The following is a 22,637-nucleotide window of genomic DNA, read 5'->3' as shown; positions in this document are numbered from 1 at the left end:
CTGCCTTCTATAACTTCTGCTTACACCCCTCTTTAAGAGGGGTAAGAGGAATGGCCTCTTTACGAGGCATGGCCTCTTTACCACAGGGCAGAGGTGAAAGTTCAGATTCCACTTGTCCTGCTCCGACATCATCCCCGTGAGAGGGGGAGGGGCACGCCCTCCCAGAATGTAAAAGTCCAGACTGCTTGTGATTTAAATTTGTCTTGTTTTGTTTTGTTTTTAAGAATGTCTAGGGTTTTTAGCTCTAAATGGTGGGAGGGAAAAGGATGTCTACTCCATCTTTCCAAAAGGGAAGTCACAGCTATTTTTTGAAGTGAGGTAGAAGCCCATGTATTGATACAGAAACATTTCCAGTGTATATTATTATATGGAAAAAGCAAGTTACAGAATAGTATGTGTACGGTGGCTCCACTTTTGTTCATGAAAAACTGTATTCGTGTGCATATGTGGGCAGGCTTGTGTAAGGTGTTCCCAGAGGTTGCCTCTGAGGAACAGAACTAGGCAGTAACACAGTAGGATTTAAGAGAGCTTTTATTTTCTACTTTCTATACTTAGGTAATATGCAACTTTGAAAGAAAATATGTCCGTTTTGAGATCTACTGTGTATATATATTTGTTTGCATTTGCATAGAAAAAGGTAGGGCAAGGGCCTTACCAGACTAGAGGGGATGTGGGGAAGGATGTTTTAGGGGTTTTTTTTTGGTTTGGGTTTTTTCTTTTAAGGTTTTATTTATTTGTTTGAGAGAGCAAGAGCAGAGGAAGGGGCAGGGGAAAAGGGAAAAGCAGACTCACCACTCAGCAGGGAGCCTGACTCCACTAGGCAGATCCCAGGACCCTGAGATCATGACCTGAGCCAAAGGCAGACATGCTGAACTACCTGAGCCACCCAGGCGCCCCTGTTTTGTTTTTTTACTTACCATTTCTATGCCATTTAAACATTTGAAAAATATATTTAAAATACATCATTAATACATTCATTAATGTAAGTCATTAAAATCAAAGCACTTTAATGGCATCAATTATTTTTTCTCACTTTAATGGGGAAAATGTATTTTCTACAGTTAAAAGTTAAAAGAAAAAAAACTTTATTTAGAGGAATCAAGAACTTTCATTCTCACTTACCAATGAGACAAATAAATGTCTGGGCATGTTATCTGTGCTAAAAAAATATTTCACTACTGATTTCATTGTTTCAAAATGAAAACATGTGATTTTTGCTATTCTTTCATAGAACATATGAACTCTTCTTGAATGGTGGCACCCCTTATGAAAAAGGTGTTGAAGTGGACCCTTCCATATCCAGAAGAGGTACAACTATTAGGCATTGCTTTCTCTCCTTTCCTGAAAAAGTACACAGACTATGCATCAGCGAAGTATATTCTAATAAGTATAACATTCTTTATTGAATTCACATTTTTAAAAAATAAGTCATTTGACAGTAAAATCCTAATTATTTTGATCTAAGTGCTTCTTTTCTTGGTAGCATATACAAGACTCTAATGTAGGAAATTGGTAAACTTGAGGACCGTTGATTAATGCTTCTCTTTGAACACTGGGCTGATACTTGCAACCGGCACAGAATTAATGACATAGACTAATTCTGAGGTTGCCTGTTGCTGGGTTAAAAGACATAGACATTTCAAATTGTGGTATACATGCCAAGTTACCTTCCATAAATATTGAGCATCTTTTAATACATTCATTGGCCAGGCACTGTGCTAGATAATGGGAAAATGGAGAGTGAGACAGGTACGATCCTTGCCTTGCAGAGCTCAGCTCCTGACAGATTTTGGACTCTCCTTGTTTCATGACTTAGAACTCATAGCATTGTTGCTGCCCTGGTCATGCCAGGCCCACCTTCTTGAACAGGAAAGGGTTTGGGACCTGGGAAGCAGTTGGATCTACCTGGAGTTGGGCATGCTTTAAAAAAAAAAAAAAAAATTAGGATTTTATTTATTTATTTGACAGAGACAGTGAGAGAGGGGATACAAGCAGGGGGAGTGGGAAAGGGAGAAGCAGGCTTCCCGCTGAGTAGGGAGCCCAATGCAGGGCTCGATCCCAGGATCATGACCTGAACGCAAGGCAGACGCTTAATGACTGAGCTACCCAAGCGCCCCTGTGGGCATGCTTTTTAAACTTCCTTTTCCCCTTTATAAAACCTGGCAACAATGCTGCCAATGCATCTGGTGTAGTGGTAGCTCCAGGGGCCTGTCACATATCCTTAGGGAGGCTGGGAGGCTTTAATGCCATGCCTTATCTTGTTATCAGCTCAATCAGGGTATGTGAGGGACTCCTCCTTTTCATACAATTATGATTTTTTTTACCCCAAATCTTTGTTTTATTGTAAAAAGTATGTTGTTTTATTATACTCACTGTCTCAAGCACTTCAAGTTTTGAGATTTATTTTTTATTTTTTTTTTTAAGCACATGGGAGTGTTTTCCATCAGATGATGACAATGAGAAGGCAGCCTCAACTCCTAGTAAAACTGAGATCTTTGAACAGAAGATCAAGAGACTTGCTGAGGTTGGTACCCACTCACCTGGACAGTAAACTTGAGTTCCTTTAGCATTTATAAACCATCTCTGCCTTTGGCTTCTCCTCCTTCATGGTCAACTTTTTTTGGTTAGTTTTTTCCTCTTTAATTCATCTGCCAAGGATCAGAAAAGAAATGGAATGGTAGGAAAATTCAAATCAGCTTACTCTTTTGTTTAACTAGTTAGCTCAAGTGATACATTTGGTCAGAAATAGTAGAGAAACTTGGCTAATTTGAGCTTGACAACCATGATCCTATTGTCAGGGAAATTTTTTTTTTTTTAAATATCAAGTTAGTTGAGGTATATTTTACATACAATAAAACTTACTTTTTAGGTTTACAGTTCTCTGAGTCTTGATCAATGTGTACAGTCATGTAACTACCACCACAACCAAGATGGAGAACATTCCCTTCACTCTAAACAGCTGTCTCCTTTGTGGTCAACTCCCCAGGCGCAGCCTCGGGCAGCCACTCACCTCTCTTCTTTCCCATCCGTTTGGTTTTTGCTTTTCAGTTCTCACTTTTTCGTTTCAGAGGTAGAATTTAGTGATTTATCAGCTGCATAGAACTATGCTCGCCCCAGGGCTCATCACATCATGTGCCCTCTTTAATGGCTGACCCCAGTTATCCCCATCCCCCTTCCCACCTTCCTTCCAGCAACCCTCGGTTTGTTTCCTGTAGTTAAGTCTCTCATGGTTGTCTCCCTCTCTGATTCTCTGATTTTGTCTTATTTTTCTTCCCCTCCCTTCCCCGATAATCCTCTGTTTTGTTTCCTAAATTCCACGTATGAGTGAAATCGTACGATAATTGATAACACTGATTATCTGATTGATAACACCCCCTAGTTCTTTTCATGTTGTTGCAGATGGTAAGATTTCATTTTCTGATGGCAGAGCAATATCCATTGTATATACATACATACCACATCATTTTTTTCTTTCTTTTGTTATAATTTAATTTTTTTTCAGTATTCTGAGGTTCATTGTTTATGTACCGCACCCAGACACACCACATCTTCTTTATCCATCATCTGTCAATGAACATCTGGGCTCTTTCCCTAGTTTGGCTATTGTGGACATTGCTGCTATAAACATCAGCGTGCAAGTGCCCCTTTCAATCAGAGATAAATACCCAGTAGTATAATTCCTGGGTCATAGGAGAGCTCTGTTTTTAACTTTTGAGGACCCTCCATACTGTTTCCCATAGTGGCTCGACAGTTTTCATTGCCACCAACAATGCAAAAGGATTCCCCTTTCTCCACATCCTTACCAACATCTGCCGTTTCCTGACTTGGTAACTTTAGACACTTTGACCTGTGTGAGGTGGTTTCTCATTGTGGTTTTGATTTGTATTTCCCTGATGCTAAGTGATACTGAACATTTTTTCATATGTCTATTGGCCATTTGTATTCCAAGTAGTTTTGCCTTTTTCAGAATGTCATACAAATGGAGTCCTTCAGTATGTAGCCTACTGAGTCTGCCTGCCTTCACCCAGCATACTGCTGCGCTGGAGGGTCATCTGTGCCATTGCATATAGCAGAAGTTGTTCTTTGTTGTTCTAAATAGTGTTTCATTTGATGGATAGATCATGATGCCTGTGTGCATTCACTAAGTGATAGACATCTGGGTTGTTTCTGAGTTTGGGCATTTATGTGTAAAGCCACTCCAAATATTTACATATGAGTTTTTTGTGTGTGGCCATCTGACTTTATTTCACAGAGATGTAAATACCTGGGAGCAGGATTGCTGGGTCATCTCGTGTCCTTCTAATTTTATAAAAAACTTCTAAACTGTTTTTCAAAGTGGTTATAGCATTTTACACTCCTAGCAGTAATGTATGAAAGTTCCAATTAATCATATTCTTGGTATTATCTATTTTTTTTCTATAATGGCAATTTTAGTAAGTGAGCAATGGTATCTCATGGTGGTTTTAATTTGCATTTTCTTTAGGGGGCTTTTTAAAATTTATTTTACTTTTTAATCAGTTTTCTCTTATTGATTTATAAAGCTCTTTTTAGATTTTTGTTTTAATGCCAGTGTAATTAACATACAGTGCTACATCCATCTCTGATGTACAATATAGTGATTTAACACTTCCATACATTCCATACGTCATGATAAATGTACTCTTAATCACCTTCACCTATTGCAAGGAACTTTTTTTTTTTTTAAAGATTTTATTTATTTATTTGACAGAGAGAGATCACAAGTAGGCGGAGAGAGGAAGGGAAGCAGGCTCCCTGCTGAGCAGAGAGCCCATTGCAGGGCTCAATCCCAGGACCCTGGGATCATGACCTGAGCCGAAGGCAGAGGCTTTAACCCACTGAGCCACCCGGGCGCCCCATATTGCAAGGAACTTTTACACTAGTAGGTTCCCAGATCTATCACCTTCCAACTCAGTAGCCTCTTGAACAAGTTATTTAACTATCTTTCTCAGGATCCCAATGTCTCCATCTTTAAATGGGCATAATAATATCAACTCCATGAAGCTATAATGAGGTTCAATGAAAAGAAAGTATATAAAACACCTAGATTGTTTTTATAGGATATGGCACAGAGTAAAACACAGTAAGTGTTAACTGTAGTTATTTACTATTATTATCATATGTATAGATTAATGCAAATATAATTCCAGGTCCATGGTACAGTTATGTCATAAAATTGGTTTAAATGAAGATGGACTCTATAGCTGGTAAGATCAGGAGGGATTTGAAACAGGCTTTGAAGGATGGGAGAGATGTGCACATGTGAAGATAGGAAGCCATGGAGAAAAGGAACCTAAGTATAGAGGGCATATGGTGGACAAGAAGAGTGGAAGGGAAGAGCAGGGCCTGGGAGCAGAAACTGATGAAGTTGACCTGTCCCGCCATGACCTGCTTCTTGTTTGCTGATTACCAAGAAACAGAGTAATAGATGAAAACATGACATAGCCTCCTGAATTATTGCTTTCTCATTCTGGATCATTCTCCTAGTTTCCATTCCTTGTTCTTATATCTGATACTGAAATGTGTTTTATAATTCTAGTATTGACCATTAAATCTTTCAATAACCATTAATAATGTGTTCATGGATATTATTCATTCTCTTGACTGTCCTTCCCCTCACCCCCGGATGTTTATAGCACTTGCAAATTCCCTTTTTTGGCCAGTGTTTCCTTGGAAAATTGTTATTTTTCAAGATTTAAAAAAAAGAAGCACAGTAGCAGTCTTTGTAAAAGAAAAGCCAAAATCCTGTTTGACTTCATTCTTCCTGCTTCTGCAGCCTCCCACTCCTCATCTCATTGGTAAGCTTCCAAGAGTCCCCAAGTACTCCCAAGTGTGTCTTTCAAGCACAGATCTTAATAGTGTTGCTTTGCCCCCAAATACTGGTTCCAAGACACTTTTACAATCGAGAGATCAGATTTGTCTGGGCTATACACAGGTCAGGTAGACAGGCCCTTGCTTCCAAAGCAGTGAATGTTCTCTATGCTGATTCTTTTTTTTTTTTTTTTTTTTTAATTTGACAGAGATCACAAGTAAGCAGAGAGGCAGGCAGAGAGGGGGAAGCAGGCTCCCTGCTGAACAGAGAGCCAGATGCGGGGCTCGATCCCAGGACCCTGGTATCATGATCTGAGCTGAAGGCAGAGGCTTTAAACCACTGAGCCACCCAGGTGCCCCTGTATGCTGGTTCTCAGAGAGGGGTCCCGAGTCCTTGCCCTCCAAACCCCAGGAACCAAGGTGCTTGTTTGATCATAGTACATACTAGGTACCCGAAAAATGTTTGCTGAAGAATTTCTAAGTGGAAATCTTCCTGCTAGGTAAAAGTGTACTTCTTAGGACCTCTGCTCTGCCTCCTGCTGTCCCTAACATCCCTGTACCTTGTCTTGGTGTGTGCTCTTTTCTCCTCCCACAGTCCAGAGGGGGACCTGAGCATTGCCACTCTACTTCGCGTGATCCAGAAATGTGTATGCCTGGCTTGGGGCTACTCTCTGGTGCAGCCTAGGCTGGGGCTGGCTCTCACGGAGACCAGGCCATGGGCACAGAGAATCCAGAGGCCCACGCCTCCCTGCAGAGCCCAGGTGCTGTGATGTGGGGGCTGTGCTGTGGGTCCAGAGTGAGAGACTGGACACCAGCGTGGGTGTTTTTGGGCATCTCTGCCCTGAGCCTGCACACCCTGGAGGTGATCCATCTCAGCCCCTTCAAGTGGTTGGGAGAGGAAGGCACATAATGGTACCAGCAGCCCTCCTCCTCTCCTTCAAAAGTACATCCCACCTCTCTCCCCATCCACCTTTGCTCAAGAACTTCACCTTTCTTTGGCCAGATTCCTCTGCTTTAAGGAGAAAGAACAGAGGCTTTTAACATTATGCCAAGCGACATACAACAATGCGCGCCTACACAAGGGTGGGAAGCCCAGTGAGAGTTTGCCCTCCCGCCCATTTTCCCCCCATGCCCTTGCTAGCTGGCTTATACTAACCTCTCACCAGCCAGCAGTCTTGCTGGCATACCATTGCTGTGCATACCATTGGATATCCAGAGACCCTCAAAAATGCAAATTAACCCACGTAGACTTGTCTCCTTTCTAAAGAAATAGCACCAGAATCCTGCCCGTGGGACTGCTTTCGTGGAGACAGTTGTAATCATGGTGATCCTCTCAGCATGAGAGCAAAGAGGGAGCAAAGAGATCCTTCAGTTTCCCCAAGACGTGCCATTCTGATTTTGGAGGCATTTTTCAATGGGGTTTTTTTACCCTGATGTGATTTGGCCAAAGGCATGCTTTTAAGCCCCAGATGAGGAAAAGCGCTCAATTTCGACCCAGATTCCCAGTGCATGCGTTCAGAATTCCAAAAAATACCTGTCTGTAGAACTAGGCTGTATGCATATGTATAAATTCGCCATAAACCTGTTTGTTTGCCTTTGCCTTTTATGATGTCTCCCATTTTTTTTTCCTCTTTCACTTCCATTGTATTGTTTCTAAATAATAAATGAGGTAATCCTGTTACTAGCCTGGGGCCCGTGATTACATTCACTGCACTTGCACCATCAGAGTTTGCTGGTGTATTTGTGAGATCAGTAAGAAGCACATTTTTACTTCTTCAACTGAGCCAAACTCAGGAGCCCAGAACTTTCTGGCCATCTTAGATTTGGGAAATTCAGAGGATGTCCCTAAAAAAAAAACTAATAAAGTGCAGCAGTCCTGCCTCATGTCGAAGGAAGGGAGCGCCCAGGCTGTGGGAGGAACGAAGGCCTCTACCGCAAGCTGGCAAGGATGGCAGCCAGACCGAGCAGGCGGGTCTGTGAGAGGAGAGGGAAAAATGGAAGGAAGGTTACACCCGTTCCTCTAGCAAAATCACTGGCTATATCTTACAAAATCACCATGAGCCATGGTTTGGGCATGCATCTGAAACACTGCCCAAAATGGCCATGGACCAGAGGGCAGGATGTGCAACAAACCTTGAGAATCACAGCTGAGCCCTCAGCAGGCATGTGGTGGCCTCAGGGGAGCCTAACTGATTCTCCACGGCCAGACACAAGACCAGCAGCATAGCAGCAGAGCAGCAGTGGAAAACAATGATTTCTTACTTTGTGTACCACATGCCCTATATAAATGGCAGAGGAGCTGTCTGGCATTTTTTAGATGTTTCTAGAAGTGCAGGGATTAAGAAGTGGTCAAGGATACTTACAAAACTCTGTGAAACTACACCTGGGGATTCCATTGCTCTTGCATCACCACGGGGATTACGTTCATTCTGTTCTCTTCCAACCTCTTTGAGGGCAGGAAGCCTGACCATTGCCTCTGCGACCAATGCTCCCTTCTAAAATACTTATTGTGGGGACACCTGGGTGGCTCAGTCGGTTAAATGGCTGCCTTCGGCTCAGGTCATGATCCCAGGGTCCTGGCATCAAGTCCCACATCCGGCTCCTTGCTCAGTCAGCAAAGAGTCTGCTTCTCTTTCTCCCTCTGCCTGCCACTCTGCCTGCTTGTGTTCTCTTTCTCTCTCTCTCTCTCTGTCAAAAAAAAAAAAAAAAAAAGGTCTTTAAAAATAAATAATAAAATACTTATTCTGGAAATTAAAATAAAGGATTAATTTATAAAAGTTAAAAGTCTCTTTTTTAACCTTTGTTGGATTTCTTATTCTGAAGATACTTCCTCCTTGATTAAGCACATGGTTTGCAAAAGGTTTTCAAGATTTCCTTTGCGGCCATTCTTCATGCTTAATGACAGAGTTCATGTATTTCCAAAAATAATTCTTAGAAAATGTATATTTAGAATGATTCAAGACATTTTCTTGAGTAACTTCTAACTTTAGATCTTGTGCTCAGTGAATTCGCAGGAGGCATTTAGCACGTGTCATGTGTCAGGATTTTTAAACACTCGCTTGTCATGTTTTCAGATTATTATTTCTGAAATAATATTGAAATTTTGGCTCTATTTTATAAAAAATATTTTCTTCTTTTTGATGCTGTTGTGTATGGAACTGGTTGTAATTTTCACATTCTTTATTAGTGTATAGAAACATGACTAATTTTTGTATGCTAATTCTATGTCCTTCAGCTTTGCTAAATTTGTTTATTTGAACAGGTTTTTTTTGGAATCTTTAGAGTTTTCCTTATATAAGACCATGTTGTCTGTGAACAGAGATAAGTTTACTTCTTCCTTTCTAATTTGGATGCGTTTTGTTCCTTTTTCTGCCTGGGACTCTGGCTAGGACTTCTAGTACTATGTTGAATAAAAGTAGTGAAAGCAGGCATCCTTGTGTTATTTCTGATCTTAAAGAAAAAGCTAATGGCTTTTCACCATTGAATATGATATTAGCTGTGGGATTTTCATATATGGCCTTAATTATGTAGAGGTAGTTTTCTTCTATTCCTAAGATCTTCGAGTGTTTTTATTATGAAAAGGTATTGAATTTTGTAAAATTGTTTTTCAGTATCAGTTGAGAAGATTGTGTGGGTTTTTTCCTTCATTCTGTTAATGTTGTGTATCACACTGATTTGATTTTTTAATGTTGAACTGTCCTTGCTTTCCGGGAATAGATTCCACTTGTTCATGGTGTGTATAAACCAGTGAAGCCATCTGGTCATGGGGTTTTTTTCACTTGGAGGTCTTTGATTATTGATTCAATCTCCTTACTAGTTATAAATGTATTCAGATTTTCTATTTATTCCTGATTCAGCAATGGTAGGTTTTGTGTTTCTAGGAATTTTTCCATTTCATCTAGATTATCCAACTTGTGGATATACAATTGCTCTTAGTACTATCTTACAATCCTTTTTTTTTTTTTTTACAATCCTTTTTTATTTTTGGAAAATCAGTAGTAACATCTCTTCATTTCTGATTTTATAACTTGAATCTTCTTTTTTTCTTAGTCCTCTAGCTAAAGGTATCAATTTTGTTGATCTTTGCAAAGAGCCAACTCTTGATTTCACTGATATTCTCTGTTGTTTTGTTCATCTCTGCTCTAATCTTTATTGTTTCTTTCCTTTTGCTACATTTAGGCTTCATTTGTTTTTTTCTGTCCTACTTCCTTAAGGTTTAAAGTTAGGTGGTTGATTTGAGATCTTTCTTAATAAAGAAGAGTGTAAGCATTTATAGCTATAAACTTTCCTCTTAGCACTGCTTTCACTTCATCCCATAAGTTTTGGTATGTTATGTTTTCATTTTATTTGTCTCAAGATTTTTTTTAATTTTCCTTGTGAGTTCCTCTTTGTGCCATTGATGGCTTGAGAGTATGATGTTTAATCTCCACATATTTGTGAATTTTCTAGTTTTCCTTCAGCTATTGATTTCTAATTTCATTCCATTGGGATCAGAAAAGATACTTTTGTATGAGTTCAGTCTTTTAAATTATTAAGACTGGTGTTGTAGCCTAACATATGTAAGCTAACATATGTAGCCTAACAGCCTAACATTAAGACTGGTATCATGTAGCCTGTCCTGGAGAATGTTCCATGTACACTTGAGAAAAATGTGTATTGTGCTATTACTGAGCATTCTGTCTACAGTGTTGTCTTCTATTTTTTTATTGATCTTTTGTTTGGTGGTTCTTTATTGAAAGTGGTGTAATAGAGTCTCCTACTATGATTGTTGGTGTCTGCTTCATATATTTAGGATCTCTAATATTTGCTGCAATTGTTATAATTTTTATATCTTTTTGGTGCACCAACCCTTTTATCATCATATAATATCCTTCATCTCTTTTAAAGTTTTTTTAACTTATAGGTCTGTTTTGTCTGATATTATTATAGCCACCCCTGCTCTCTTATTTGCATGGAGTGTCTTTGTCTGTCCTTTCATTTTCAACCTATGAGTGTCCATAGATCTAAAGTGAGCTTCTTGTAGATAAAATATAGTTAGATCCTGTTTTTCTGTTCATTCTGCCTGTGTCTTTCGATTAAGGAGTTTAATTCATTTATGTTTAAAGTAATCACTGATAGGGAACAACTTGGTATTGTTATTTTGTTATTTGTTTTTTGTACATATTCTGGGGGACTTCTGGTGGGCTGTGCCTCAGTTTTTCCCTTAATGCCTTCCTTTGTGTTTGATACATTTTTTGTAGTGACACATTTTTTTTTATTTTTAAAGATTTTATTTATTTATTTGACAGAGATCACAAGTAGGCAGAGAGGCAGGCAGAGAGAGAGAGGAGGAAGCAGGCTCCCTGCAAAGCAGAGAGCCCGATGTGGGGCTCGATTCCAGGACCCTGAGATCATGACCTGAGCCAAAGGCAGAGGCTTTAACCCACTGAGCCACCCAGGCATCCCATAGTGACACATTTTAATTCATTTTTCATTTCTTTTGTGCATATTCTGTAGATTTGTTTTCTTTGTGGTTATCATGGGGAATACATATACCATCTTAAAGTTACAACAATCTATTTTAAACTGATATAAACTTACCATCAATATTGACATTTTCTGGGGCGCCTGGGTGGCTCAGTGGGTTGGGCCGCTGCCTTCAGCTCAGGTCATGATCTCAGGGTCCTGGGATCAAGTCCCGCATCAGGCTTTCGGCTCAGCAGGGCGCCTGCTTCCCTCTCCCTCTCTCTCTGCCTGCCTCTCTGCCTACTTGTGATCTCTGTCAAATAAATAAATAAAACCTTTAAAAAATATATTGACATTTTCTTTGGTTTTTGAGCCCTTACTATGGAGCACACATTACAGCAGGTATTACTGTCTGCCTTCTACAAATGAGGAAACCAAAACACAAAGACAATAATTAATTAACCCAAAGCCACAAGAGCTATGAAGAAGCAAAGTCAGAATTCACTCCAGGTCTGCCTCACCCTCCCAAATTCCACCCAGCACAATGAATAGTCTGAATTCCTGTTTCCTGTTCATTCATCATGTTGGAAGAGGTGGGCACATAGCTTTGTCAAAACTTGCAGCTGACTAGTCCCTTTCTTCTCCAAGCACGTAATTGATGGCTTTTCTTTTTTATCTAACATTTAACATGGGTGCATATGCTAAAATGGAAACACAAGAATGGCAGAACAGAGTTCAGACTTGAAGGTGTACACATAAAAATACTAGTTAAAAAAAAAAAGAAATACTAGTTTTCTGAAGTTTTCTGTAGGCAACTCATACTGGAAATTTTCTTTAAAATTGTTAAACATTTTTTTCAGTAATGAAGCAAAACTTGGAACTGTTCATTAAAGCAGTAAGTATTTATTTCCAGAAACACTATAAGTTGGATTGTAGGGGGTTGTTTAATGAGTACATGTTCTTTTTCTTTAACAGTTTACTGCCAGAAACATTAATTGGAAGTATGTGTTCCATTCATTTGTTGATATTTTATCGCCAAATTCTTGGAGATGTACTCCTGAAAGACAGGATGACCATGCAAAGTGCTGGTAAGGGTCTTTGCAATTTCCTTATGTACAATAATGCATCGTGCTTTGAGTACGTGTAACCTATGCCATCCTTTATCTTCTGCTTCTGAAGGTGACATGTGGGATAAAATATTTAGGTTAGCATCAGTGTTAATCAAATACCTCAGATGCACAGCATCGTACTCCATTGTGCTCCTGTGTATATACAGTGTAAGCTTAGTATATATTCAGTTCTTTACAATATACATATTTTCACATTACAAATTCTGGAAATTCAAGATCTTAAAACTCAGAAATCATTCTCTTTCCCCCCAATGGCTTGAATAACCTGTTTTTACCACATGTTTGACATGTACATCATCTTTTTGGGAAGAGACCAAAATCATCCAAAATAACTGGTTCTTATGCATGAAGTTTTAATATCAACAGATTAAGAAAAATTGAATAAAGGCAAGAGATATTCAGGTGTTCTGTTTTTATTCTTGCAACTTCTTTGTGAGCTTGAAACTTTTTCCAGTAAACTGTTAAAAAATAATTTTAAAAATCAATGAGTTGTCACACATGATTGAACTTGAAAAAAGATATATATGTGTTATAGTAATTACCTCTAGGAGTGCCTGGGTGACTCAGTTGGTTAGCATCCAACTCTTGGTTTTTGGCTCAGGTCATGATCTCATGGTCCTGGGACTGAACCCCATGTTGGGCTCCATGCTTAGCACAGAGTCTGCTTGTCCCTCTCCCTATGCTCCTGCCTCCCCCTCCCTTGGAATAAATAACTAAAATGTTTTCCCAAAATTGCCTCTAAAATAAAAAGTTTAATTTTAATTAATAGGCTTTGAATTCAGTGGATCAGTAAGCAGATGTATATCACATGCCTCCTATACACCAGGCATTGTACTAGGCCCAGTGATGGATGTGACAGGCACAGGCATCCCTACTCTGGTGTAGTGACGGACTTCAAACACAAAATTATATGAATAATCCTTTCCAACCTTCTAAAAATAAGTGTTCTAAAGGAAGGAAGCCAACAGGAGCATACCCTAGGAAGACCTCACGGAAGTCTCTAGGCAATTAATAATTAAGATAAGGCCTGAGAGAGGAGTTAGAGGTCTGTGGGAAGAACGTGTCTGGGCAGATGGGCCAGTGTATCTTGAACACCCCAGGCAAGACAACCCAAGTAAACTGGAGGCATCACAGTTGAAAACAAGCCAGCTTGGCTGGAGCAGAGTGAGTAAAACCAAGAACCCTAGCACTGTGGACAAGTAGAGTTCATGGTTAGACAGGAGCCCTTTCCCAGGAACTTAGCACCCAATAGGGAGATAGAAATGGAACTCTACATCAGGGAAGTACCACCATTTCTCAAGGAATAATTATAACTCCAAGGGAAAGACACTACGCTTTTTCATCATCTCTTGCTTTTGAATTTATATCAATGACTCTAGAAAAATTTCATGAATGATATGGCTTCTTAGGATAAGGCTTATTAGCTTTTCAGTTGGGAGGAGGTTGCTCAGAACTGTTGTCATCATTTGAATTTGACCATCAGAATAAACCTGGAGGAATGTAAGACCTAGAGGAAGGATTTTTCTTTGCTGGGGAAACAAGACTATAGACTGTATTGCCCATGCCATTTCAGGAGTGTCCTTCCTGCTGTGCTTCTTTGCACAGGACTTTCATGTGCCATTATTTCTTGTGGAATATCAGTATTCTCCTACATGGTATTTAGGCCTATGGCTAGAATCCTCAACTCCTGATTCCTTTCATTTTGATCCACCACCATTCATTGATCCCAAATACCAGTTTGGGGTTCTTTCCCTGAGCTCTGGTGAACCGGAGTCAGGCCTGAGTAGCCTGTCCTGCATCTCCTGTCCCTCAGCACTTACTGGTTCCTGCTCAAACTTCTGAGAGCAGGGGTGCCTAACTGGTGCCAGTTAGGGGAACCTAACTGCTTCCATCTTTCTCTTTTTAAAAAAAATTCCTGTATAGTTAATATACAGCATTATATTGGTTACAGGTGTACCATATAGCGATTCAACAATTTTATACCCTACTCAGTGCGTAAGTGTACTCTTCAATCCTTCTTCTGTTTCACTCATCCTCCCCCCCATCCATCTCCTATCTGGTAACCATCTGTTCTCTACAGTTAAGAGTCTGTTTCTTAGTTTGTCTCTTTTTTCCTTTGTTCATTTGTTTCTTAACTCCCACATGTGAGTGAAATTATATGACTTACTTTGCTTAGCATTATACCTTCTAGATCCACCCATGTTGTTGCAGATGGCAAGATTTCATTCTTTTTTATGGCTGACTACTATTCCTGTGTATTTGTGTTTGCATGTGTGTATGTCTGTGTATGTATCTCTTGTTTATCCATTCATCCATCTGTGGATACTGGGCTGCTTCCATAATTTGGGTATTGTGAATAATGCTGCAGTAAACATGGGGGCACATATACCTTTTCATATTAGTGTTTTCAGATTCTTTGGGTAAATACCTACTAGCGGAATTGCTGGATCATATGAAAATTCCATTTTTAACTTTTTGAAGAACCCCTACATTGTTTCCCCCAGTATCTGCACCAATTTGCATTCCCACCAATAGTGCATGGGGGTTCTATTTTCTCCACATCCTTGCCAGTACTTCTTGTTTCTTGTGTTTTTTATTTAAGCCATTGCGACAGGTGTGAAATGATATCTCATTATGGTTTGTTGTTGTTTTTTTAGAGAGAGAGAAAGAGTGCAAGTGGGTGGGAAAGGGACAAAGGGGGAGGGAGAGAAAAATTCTGACGCAGACTCTACACTCAGCATGGTTCCTGATGCAGGGCTCAATCTTGCGATTCTGAGATCATGATCTGAGCTGAAATCAAGAGTTGGACTCTTAACTGACTGAGCCACCCAGGTGCCCCTCTCCTGTGGTTTTGATTTTCATGTCCTTGATGATTAGTGGTATTGAGCATCTTTTCATGTGTCTGCTGTCCATCTGTATGTCATCTTTGAAGAAATGTCTGTTTATGTCTTCTGCCCATTTTTAAAAATTTCTTTTCAGTGTAACAGTATTCATTGTTTTTGCACCACACCCAGTGCTCCATGCAATCCGTGCCCTCTGTAATACCCACCACCTGGTTCCCTCAACCGCCCACCCCCCGCCCCTTCAAAACAACCCTCAGATTGTTTTTCAGAGTCCATAGTCTCTCATGGTTCACCTCCCCTTCCAATTTACCTCAACTCTCTTCTCCTCTCCATCTCCCCATGTCCTCCATGCTATTTGTTATGCTCCACAAATAAGTGAAACCATGATAACTGACTATCTCTGGTTGACTTATTTCATACAGCATAATCTCTTCCAGTCCCGTCCATATTGCTACAAAAGTTGGGTATCTGATGGAGGCATAATACTCCATAGTGTATATGGACCACATCTTCCTTATCCATTCGTCCATTGAAGGGCATCTTGGTTCTTTCCACAGTTTGGTAACCGTGGCCATTGCTGCTATAAACATTGGGGTACAGATGGCCCTTCTTTTCACTCCATCTGTATCTTTGGGGTCTTCTGCCCATTTTTTAATTGGATTATTTGACTTTTTGGTGTTGAGTTGTATTAAGTTCTCTAACTAGTTCCTTTATCATACCACAGTTATAAGGAGGAAAGAGAGGTTGGAAAACAACAAAGAACAAAATTTTTCTAGTTTTATTCTGTTCAGAGCTTCTTTACTTTCACCCTAAAAGCTCTATCTACTTGGTACAAGACTCATTTCAGAACTCCCTGGGATATGAATGAAGGGGTGGATAGAAGTTGAGCAGACAGCTTTGAGCCCTCCTAGAGGGCTCTGTAGGAGGCTCTGTAGAATGTGTTATCGACAAATCATGTGGCACAATAATTTTCATCTGAATGAATGTTTTTATGTCTGTTGCAGTCAAATACATTGGATGAAGTTTATATAAAATCCTTTTTGTTCTTTTGTATTTCAGATTTAATTAGTAACCCTGTGTTGGCTACTTTCCCCAAGCTCTTGGAGCAGCCCGACATAATGGACGCACTTAGGGTGGGTAGCACACATCATGATGGAAACCTGATGGTTGACTCTTGATTATTCCGTGACTTAAGATGGCCACTGATTGTGTCCTAAGAGCAAAAATCCAAAATGGTTTGTTAGATAAATCAACTGACCTTTCAGTGAAGAATCAAGGCATGTGTATCATTTTTTATTTTGATTCAACATATACTGTCTGCTATATGATATAGCAACTGGGTATTTGTTTCAACCCTATGAGATCTCTAATTTCAGCCATATTTTGAACTTAATATATCAGAGTCAACAAATAGTAGGAGTCCATTATGCCTGCAAGATAGTTCTCCGATTCCATGATAAGTGCCATCGGGGATGTATAATTCAGGTCCTTGAAGATTTAGAGAGGGCAGCAAATGAGGTTCAGGAATCTATTTCATAAGAACTTCTCGGTGAGGTAGACCTAATAAAAATCTGGGGCCAAGTCGGATTTTGACATGCTGAGATGGGAGAGAAGACATCACAGGTAGAAGGATCAGCAATGAGCCAACGTTTTGGAGCAGGAAGGAATAGAGAGTACTCTGTTTGCTCTTAAGAAAAGCAAAGGATCTAGTTTGGCCTGTAGAATGCCTTGACCGGTGGGCAAAGTGGATAGGAGTCTCACATTGCCCATGAAGAGGGTGTATGGAAGGCGATGGGTAATCTGTTCTGCTTTCGGAAAGCCTCTGATACATGGGCAGAAAAGTACCTGTGCAGGAGGGAGGTGAGCTGGGCTAGGAGGTAATTCCTGTCAATAAAGATAGAAATCCTGTGGGCCTGACAGAGAAATAGAAGCAATCACCAACAAAGACTTTTACTAGACTTTCAAGATGATTTCACGTGTTGGTTTGGCTAGGTTTGGCATGTCGACAGTAACAATGAAGTTTTCTGCAAAAAGACTTAATGGCATATGACTATCCATAATTTCAGAGAAGTTCATTTGACACTAGCATTAGGCAATGCAGAATTTCTCTTTTTTCCTCTATAAAGTCATTAGTATTATAATATCTATTCATTATACAGAACACAGGTCCATTGATTCATTCAACAAGTATTTTGCAAGAGCTCACTGTGGCTACAGCACTCTGTAGGTGCTGGCATTTTTCTCCAGGTGTGTAACACTCTTAGGATCTGGAATTTTAGCACTAATCTCATCTAAAGTCGCATTTCCTGATGAGCAGATAGCCCGGACAAGTGCACTGCAGGTCAGCTCTGGGTGCATCCAGATCCCCCAAATGCTCAAGAAAAGGCATATAGGTAAAGTTGTGCACCGACATTATTCAAGTGGGGGCAAAAAAAAAAAACCCATTTGAGTTGTAGTAAGTGTATTTAAATATATATATTTACATTTATATATCTGTCTATAAAACTATCTGTAAGAATATACTCTAGAAAGGTAATACTGATGACCTCTGGGTCATGAGTTATTTTGTTTATCTGTATATCACTTTTCCATAGTTAATTATCTTTTAAAAGAGTGTTTTATTCCTATACTCTTGAGCCCTGTCTTCATGGCATACCTTGTTACTTAGGATAAGCTGGCCTGAGAGGTGGTAGCTAATACAGGTTGATTTCTCACTCATGGTAACTTTCCAGCATGAATCGGTAGAGGACCCTTTTCCATAGTCATGCAAGCATGCAGGCCGGTGGAGGTTCCGCTTCCTCTAGCATCATCTAGAACAAGTGGCTTCCTCTGTTGCCAGTTGCACATGTAGGAAAAAAAAAGAGAATAGAGGATTGTCCTTGGACTTTCCACTGCCTTTGCCCTGAGGGAGCATAGGCCATTTCTGCTCACATTTCATTGACCTGTCACATGGCCCCATTTAACTTCCAGAGAACTGGGAGATGGAGTCTTCTGTTTGCTCCAGAAGGAAGGAAGTAGGTCTTTGTGTAGAGTAGTGACTCCCTCCCTGCCCCCCGCCAACACACGCATGTTTGCTCTTCACCACTAAGTTATTATAAGTGAAACACCTTACTGCTTGCTGGTAGCTCAGTGAAAAATGAAGTGGGACCTTGACACAATAGACAATAGGCACATTTTACCAGATGTTAAGTCTAAAGTTGCTAAGTGATGGTCATGTGAAGCCAGATACCTTTTTTAAAGTTTACATCATGAAGTATGTGAGCCTCCTAGTGTCAACTTAGCTAAGTTTAGTTTGTTGGTGGTATTTTAATAATAATAATAATAATAGTACCTGCCTGTTTAGTAAAGCATGCTGGCTCTCTAAGGGTCCTCTTCAAACTCTCCAGGACCCACAGGTGCAGCGGTCAATAGGTTGGTGGACCCCAGTCTCATAAGGTAGCTCTTCCATGGTAATAACTGACCATTCATGGTAACAGATCATGGTAAATGGGACCATCCCAAGACATGGCTCATTAGGGGTACAGCCTGTGATCTCTTTGAAGGAAACATCTCCTTCATTTCAGGGAGACTCTTGTTCTTGGTGCCATATGTCATCTTCATCCTGGGATCTCCGTACTGAGACAAGGGCTGATGCTTTCATGGGATCTGTGACATTAGGCACCAAAAGGAAAATTCCTGCAGGCAGGCACAAAACAGAGGCCTGGAGTAATGGATACATTCCCCCCTTGCTCACAGTTTGCCAAGAACTGGAGCTGAGAAAGTCTTCAATTCATATTTCTGTGGGATTAATTGAATGCTGGGTTTTTGTTTTTGTTTTACTTTTAATTTTTTTAAAGAAGCTTATGTGAAGCTTTGTGGGCAGATTGGGATGTTTGCAAAACTGTACTTCATTTTCTCTCCCCGATCCCTGTCATCATCACCGTAGACAGAGTTGCAGAGAAATATAGTATTTGACAAAGTTCTCTATTTTCATTATTGTCTGAACTTAAAACCTTAGTAGTATTTTACTGTTCAGGCACTATGTTTCTGCATTTGCATAGATATGTTGATGTTTCACTGATACTGTTCTTAAATTAATTCTAACTTGGAAGAATAATGATGGTTCCACGGTAGCTTTCACTGCCCAGTGGGTCTGGTTCTGGTCGTTAACAGCAGGTGCCTACAGATTCACTTCTTACACGTGTAGGGTCCTGTGTAGAGTGTTTTTAACCCTGTCCATACATTTAATTACCATGAAGTTGCCGAAGTGTGGCATAGGCTTGTGAATACTGGGATTAATATAACGTATTGATTTGCTTTTTAGAGTTCATGGGCTGAGAAAGAAAGCACATTAAAAAGATCAGAGAAGGTAATGTGATTTTCCACACTGAACTGAATATTTGCAGTGCTCACTGTTTGCTTACACATGCTAATAATACCTCTGTCTTAGCCAAAGTAACCATAGTCATAATCCCTCTTAGCCAGTTAATCTGTGTCATCGTGGTTGCAGAGACATGTTCCAAGAAGAGTACGGGTGAGCAATTCCCAATGTGAAAAGAAACACTTGATCAAAACAATTGTTTCAGATCACTAAGTGTTATTTGAGGAGAAGTTTCTAAACAAAGTCTCCAGTTGGCTATTCTCTTTCTCTTACTTTAAAAAAATTCCTCTAGCTCTCAAAGTCCATATCATGTAAGGAGAAGGAAAAGGGAAATTGGCCTAACCGTGTAATACACTGAAAAAATGTATGGCTCATGCTTACGTCACCATAGAAGCTTGGTGATTACCCAACAGACCTTGTATTAACCAGTGAGTAATGGCTTCACTGCTCTGATCCAGGGTTGACCAACTTTTTCTGTAAAGAGTCACACAGTAAATATTTGGAGTTTGCAGGCTGTATGGTCTCTGGTATAATACACTCACCTCTGCTGGTGCAGCACGAAGGCAACTGCAGACTGCGTGTAAACTCTGAGCAAGGCTGTGTTTCTCTAAAACTTTATTACAAAAACAGGTAGAGGGTCCATGGTTTTTGGACTTCAGGTCTAAAGTGTTAATTATCTACAAGGAACACGGGAGAGCAAACTAAAACTCCTAAAAATTTTTAAGAAGCATAAACTGTGTATTATACATAATATATGTGGTTTTATACACACAGATGCACACACTATTTATTGTTAAATTGTGTTGTATCCTTATTTGCACTTCCATTTGACTGTACCATCTCACTTGACCTTTGCCAAAACTGGCAGGTTTAATGCTTTTCTAGGACAGCAGTGGACAAGGTGCTGGGCCTCAGGCCTGTAGAAATGGCCCCCCCACACATGGCTGCTTGGAGGGGCCGCATCTATGTGTGGATCTGCTGTGTATAGATATCTCTCCTTCAGACTGCCGTGCTCCCTGAGAGTCCTGCCCCAGCCTGTCAGTGTCGGGGAAGACTGATCATGTCCATACTGCAGCACTCTTGCTTTCTGGAAAGAGTCTACACATTCTTACTCCTGGGGTCTCCTTTTGCTGGATTTCATGCCACCCTTCTCTTACATCAACTTGACATTGTCTCTGATATACTGTAATCTAATTAAGTGACTACAGCGGACTTCCCATTGTGTTTTAGTTATGTTTACCTAGAAACACACCCTTGTCACCAGAATTAGATTTCAGCACCCCAGTGTCCTCAATGGAATGTGTGAGACACCCTCAGGGGAGCTTAGGAGACACGCTGGTCCCGTGTCTTTCCCAGGCTCCGAGGGGGAACAGCTCATCTCTCCCCCATAGTGACTCTTGTTTGCTTCTTCAGAGAGTGCTGCTTCCTGACTGAGCAGCTGGTTCAGAGCCTGTTCCTTGCCACACACTAATGGCACCCTCCACCCCACCCCTTAGATGGATTTTAGTTTACGGAGTTCATAGTATTTAACACTTAAAAAGTAATGATATGGATCATTTCACATTTATCTGTGGTGGTGGTGTTTTCCCAGAGAGACAGAGAGTTCCTGAAGGCCACGTTTCTCCTCGTCTACCATGACTGTGTGATCCCTCTTCTGCACTCCACACTCCTGCCCCCATTCAGGTGGGCAGAAGAGGAGACAGAGGCTGCCCGGTGGAAGGTTATTACTGACTTCCTTAAGCAAAACCAAGAAAATGAGGGTGCCCTCCAAGCTCTGCTGTCACCAGATGGAGTCCACGAACCTTTCGACATTTCAGAGCAGACGTATGACTTCTTGGGTGAAATAAGAAAGAACGCAGCCTGACAGCGTGGCCCTTGACCCTCAGCTTCCCACTGAATCTGATGGATCCTCCTTGATGACCTGAATAAAATGACAGGACCAAAAGTAACTGTCACGTTATCACTTGGGCTTTATTCTTTTTTGTACAGACCACATTCTATAAGAAATACTTACCTGATAATTTGAATATGCGTTAACACAATAAAATACATTTTATATGGAATGCCATTAATGAAATTTAGAGAAAATCTCTTTCAAAACCAACTAACTTAAATTTAAGTTGACTATGTCCATAGATTTGTATAAAAGCAAGATTTTATCAAAAGCTAAATTTATGATTATTCAAGAAAGTGAAAATACAAATATTTTGACTACATCAAAATAAAAAGCTTCTGCACGGTGAAGGAAACAACAGAACTAAAAGGCAACCTACTGAATAGGAGAAGATACTTGCAAATGAGATATCCAATAAAGGGTTAATATCCAAAACATAAAAAATTGATATAACTTAGTACCCCCCCAAAAAAAATCCAGTTCAAAAATGGTCAGAAGGCACGAACAGACATTTCTCCAAAGACGACATCCAGATGGCCAACAGACACATGAAAAGATGCTCCACATCACTCATTATCAGGGAAATGCAAATCAAAATACCATGAAATATCACCTCATACCTGTCAGAATGGCTAAAATCAAAAACACAAGAAACAAGTGTTGGTGAGGATGTGGAAAAAGGGGAACCATTGTGCACTGTTGGTGGGAGTGCAAACTGGCACAGCCATTGTGGAAAACAGTACAGAAGTTCCTCAAAAAATTAAAAATAGAACTACCCTACAATCCAGTAATTGCACTACTGGGTATTTACCCCCAAAACACAAAAACTAATTCCAAAGGATATTTACATCTCTATGTTTATAGCAACATTATTCACAATAGCTAAACTACGGAAAGAGCCCAAGTGTCGATAAATAGATGAATGGGTAATGAAGATGTGGTATATACATACAATAGAATATTTTCCAGCCATAAAAAAGAATGAAATCTTGCCATCTGCAACAACATGGGTGGATCTAGAGGGTATAATGCTGAGGGAAATTAGTCAGTCAGAGAAAGACAAATACTGTATGATCCCACTCATGTGGAATTTAAGAAAATAAATGAGCAAGGGAGAAAAGAGAGACAAACCAAGA

At 40.1% G+C, this 22,637-nt stretch overlaps 1 protein-coding gene across 5 annotated transcripts in view; it reads left to right on the top strand.

The window, feature by feature from the left end:
• The window catches only part of NPHP1 (nephrocystin 1), a 54,466-nt gene extending 32,910 nt beyond the window's left edge, over nucleotides 1-21,556 (top strand). For all 5 annotated transcript variants that reach the window (XM_082743335.1, XM_082743334.1, XM_082743337.1 and 2 more), the window contains 6 exons: nucleotides 1,232-1,308; nucleotides 2,425-2,524; nucleotides 12,250-12,362; nucleotides 16,307-16,380; nucleotides 19,551-19,595; nucleotides 21,199-21,556. In XM_082743335.1, coding sequence (XP_082599461.1) covers nucleotides 1,232-1,308; nucleotides 2,425-2,524; nucleotides 12,250-12,362; nucleotides 16,307-16,380; nucleotides 19,551-19,595; nucleotides 21,199-21,471 — 682 coding nt within the window. In that variant the 3' untranslated portion in view covers nucleotides 21,472-21,556. The remainder of the gene's footprint in view (nucleotides 1-1,231; nucleotides 1,309-2,424; nucleotides 2,525-12,249; nucleotides 12,363-16,306; nucleotides 16,381-19,550; nucleotides 19,596-21,198) is intronic.
• The last annotated feature ends 1,081 nt before the right edge of the window (nucleotides 21,557-22,637 follow it).

This window comes from Mustela nivalis (assembly GCF_964662115.1).
Source record: "Mustela nivalis genome assembly, chromosome: 8".
Lineage (NCBI taxonomy): Eukaryota > Metazoa > Chordata > Mammalia > Carnivora > Mustelidae > Mustela > Mustela nivalis.
Note: the sequence above shows the minus strand (reverse complement) of the source record. Positions and strands in the feature narration are given on the sequence as shown.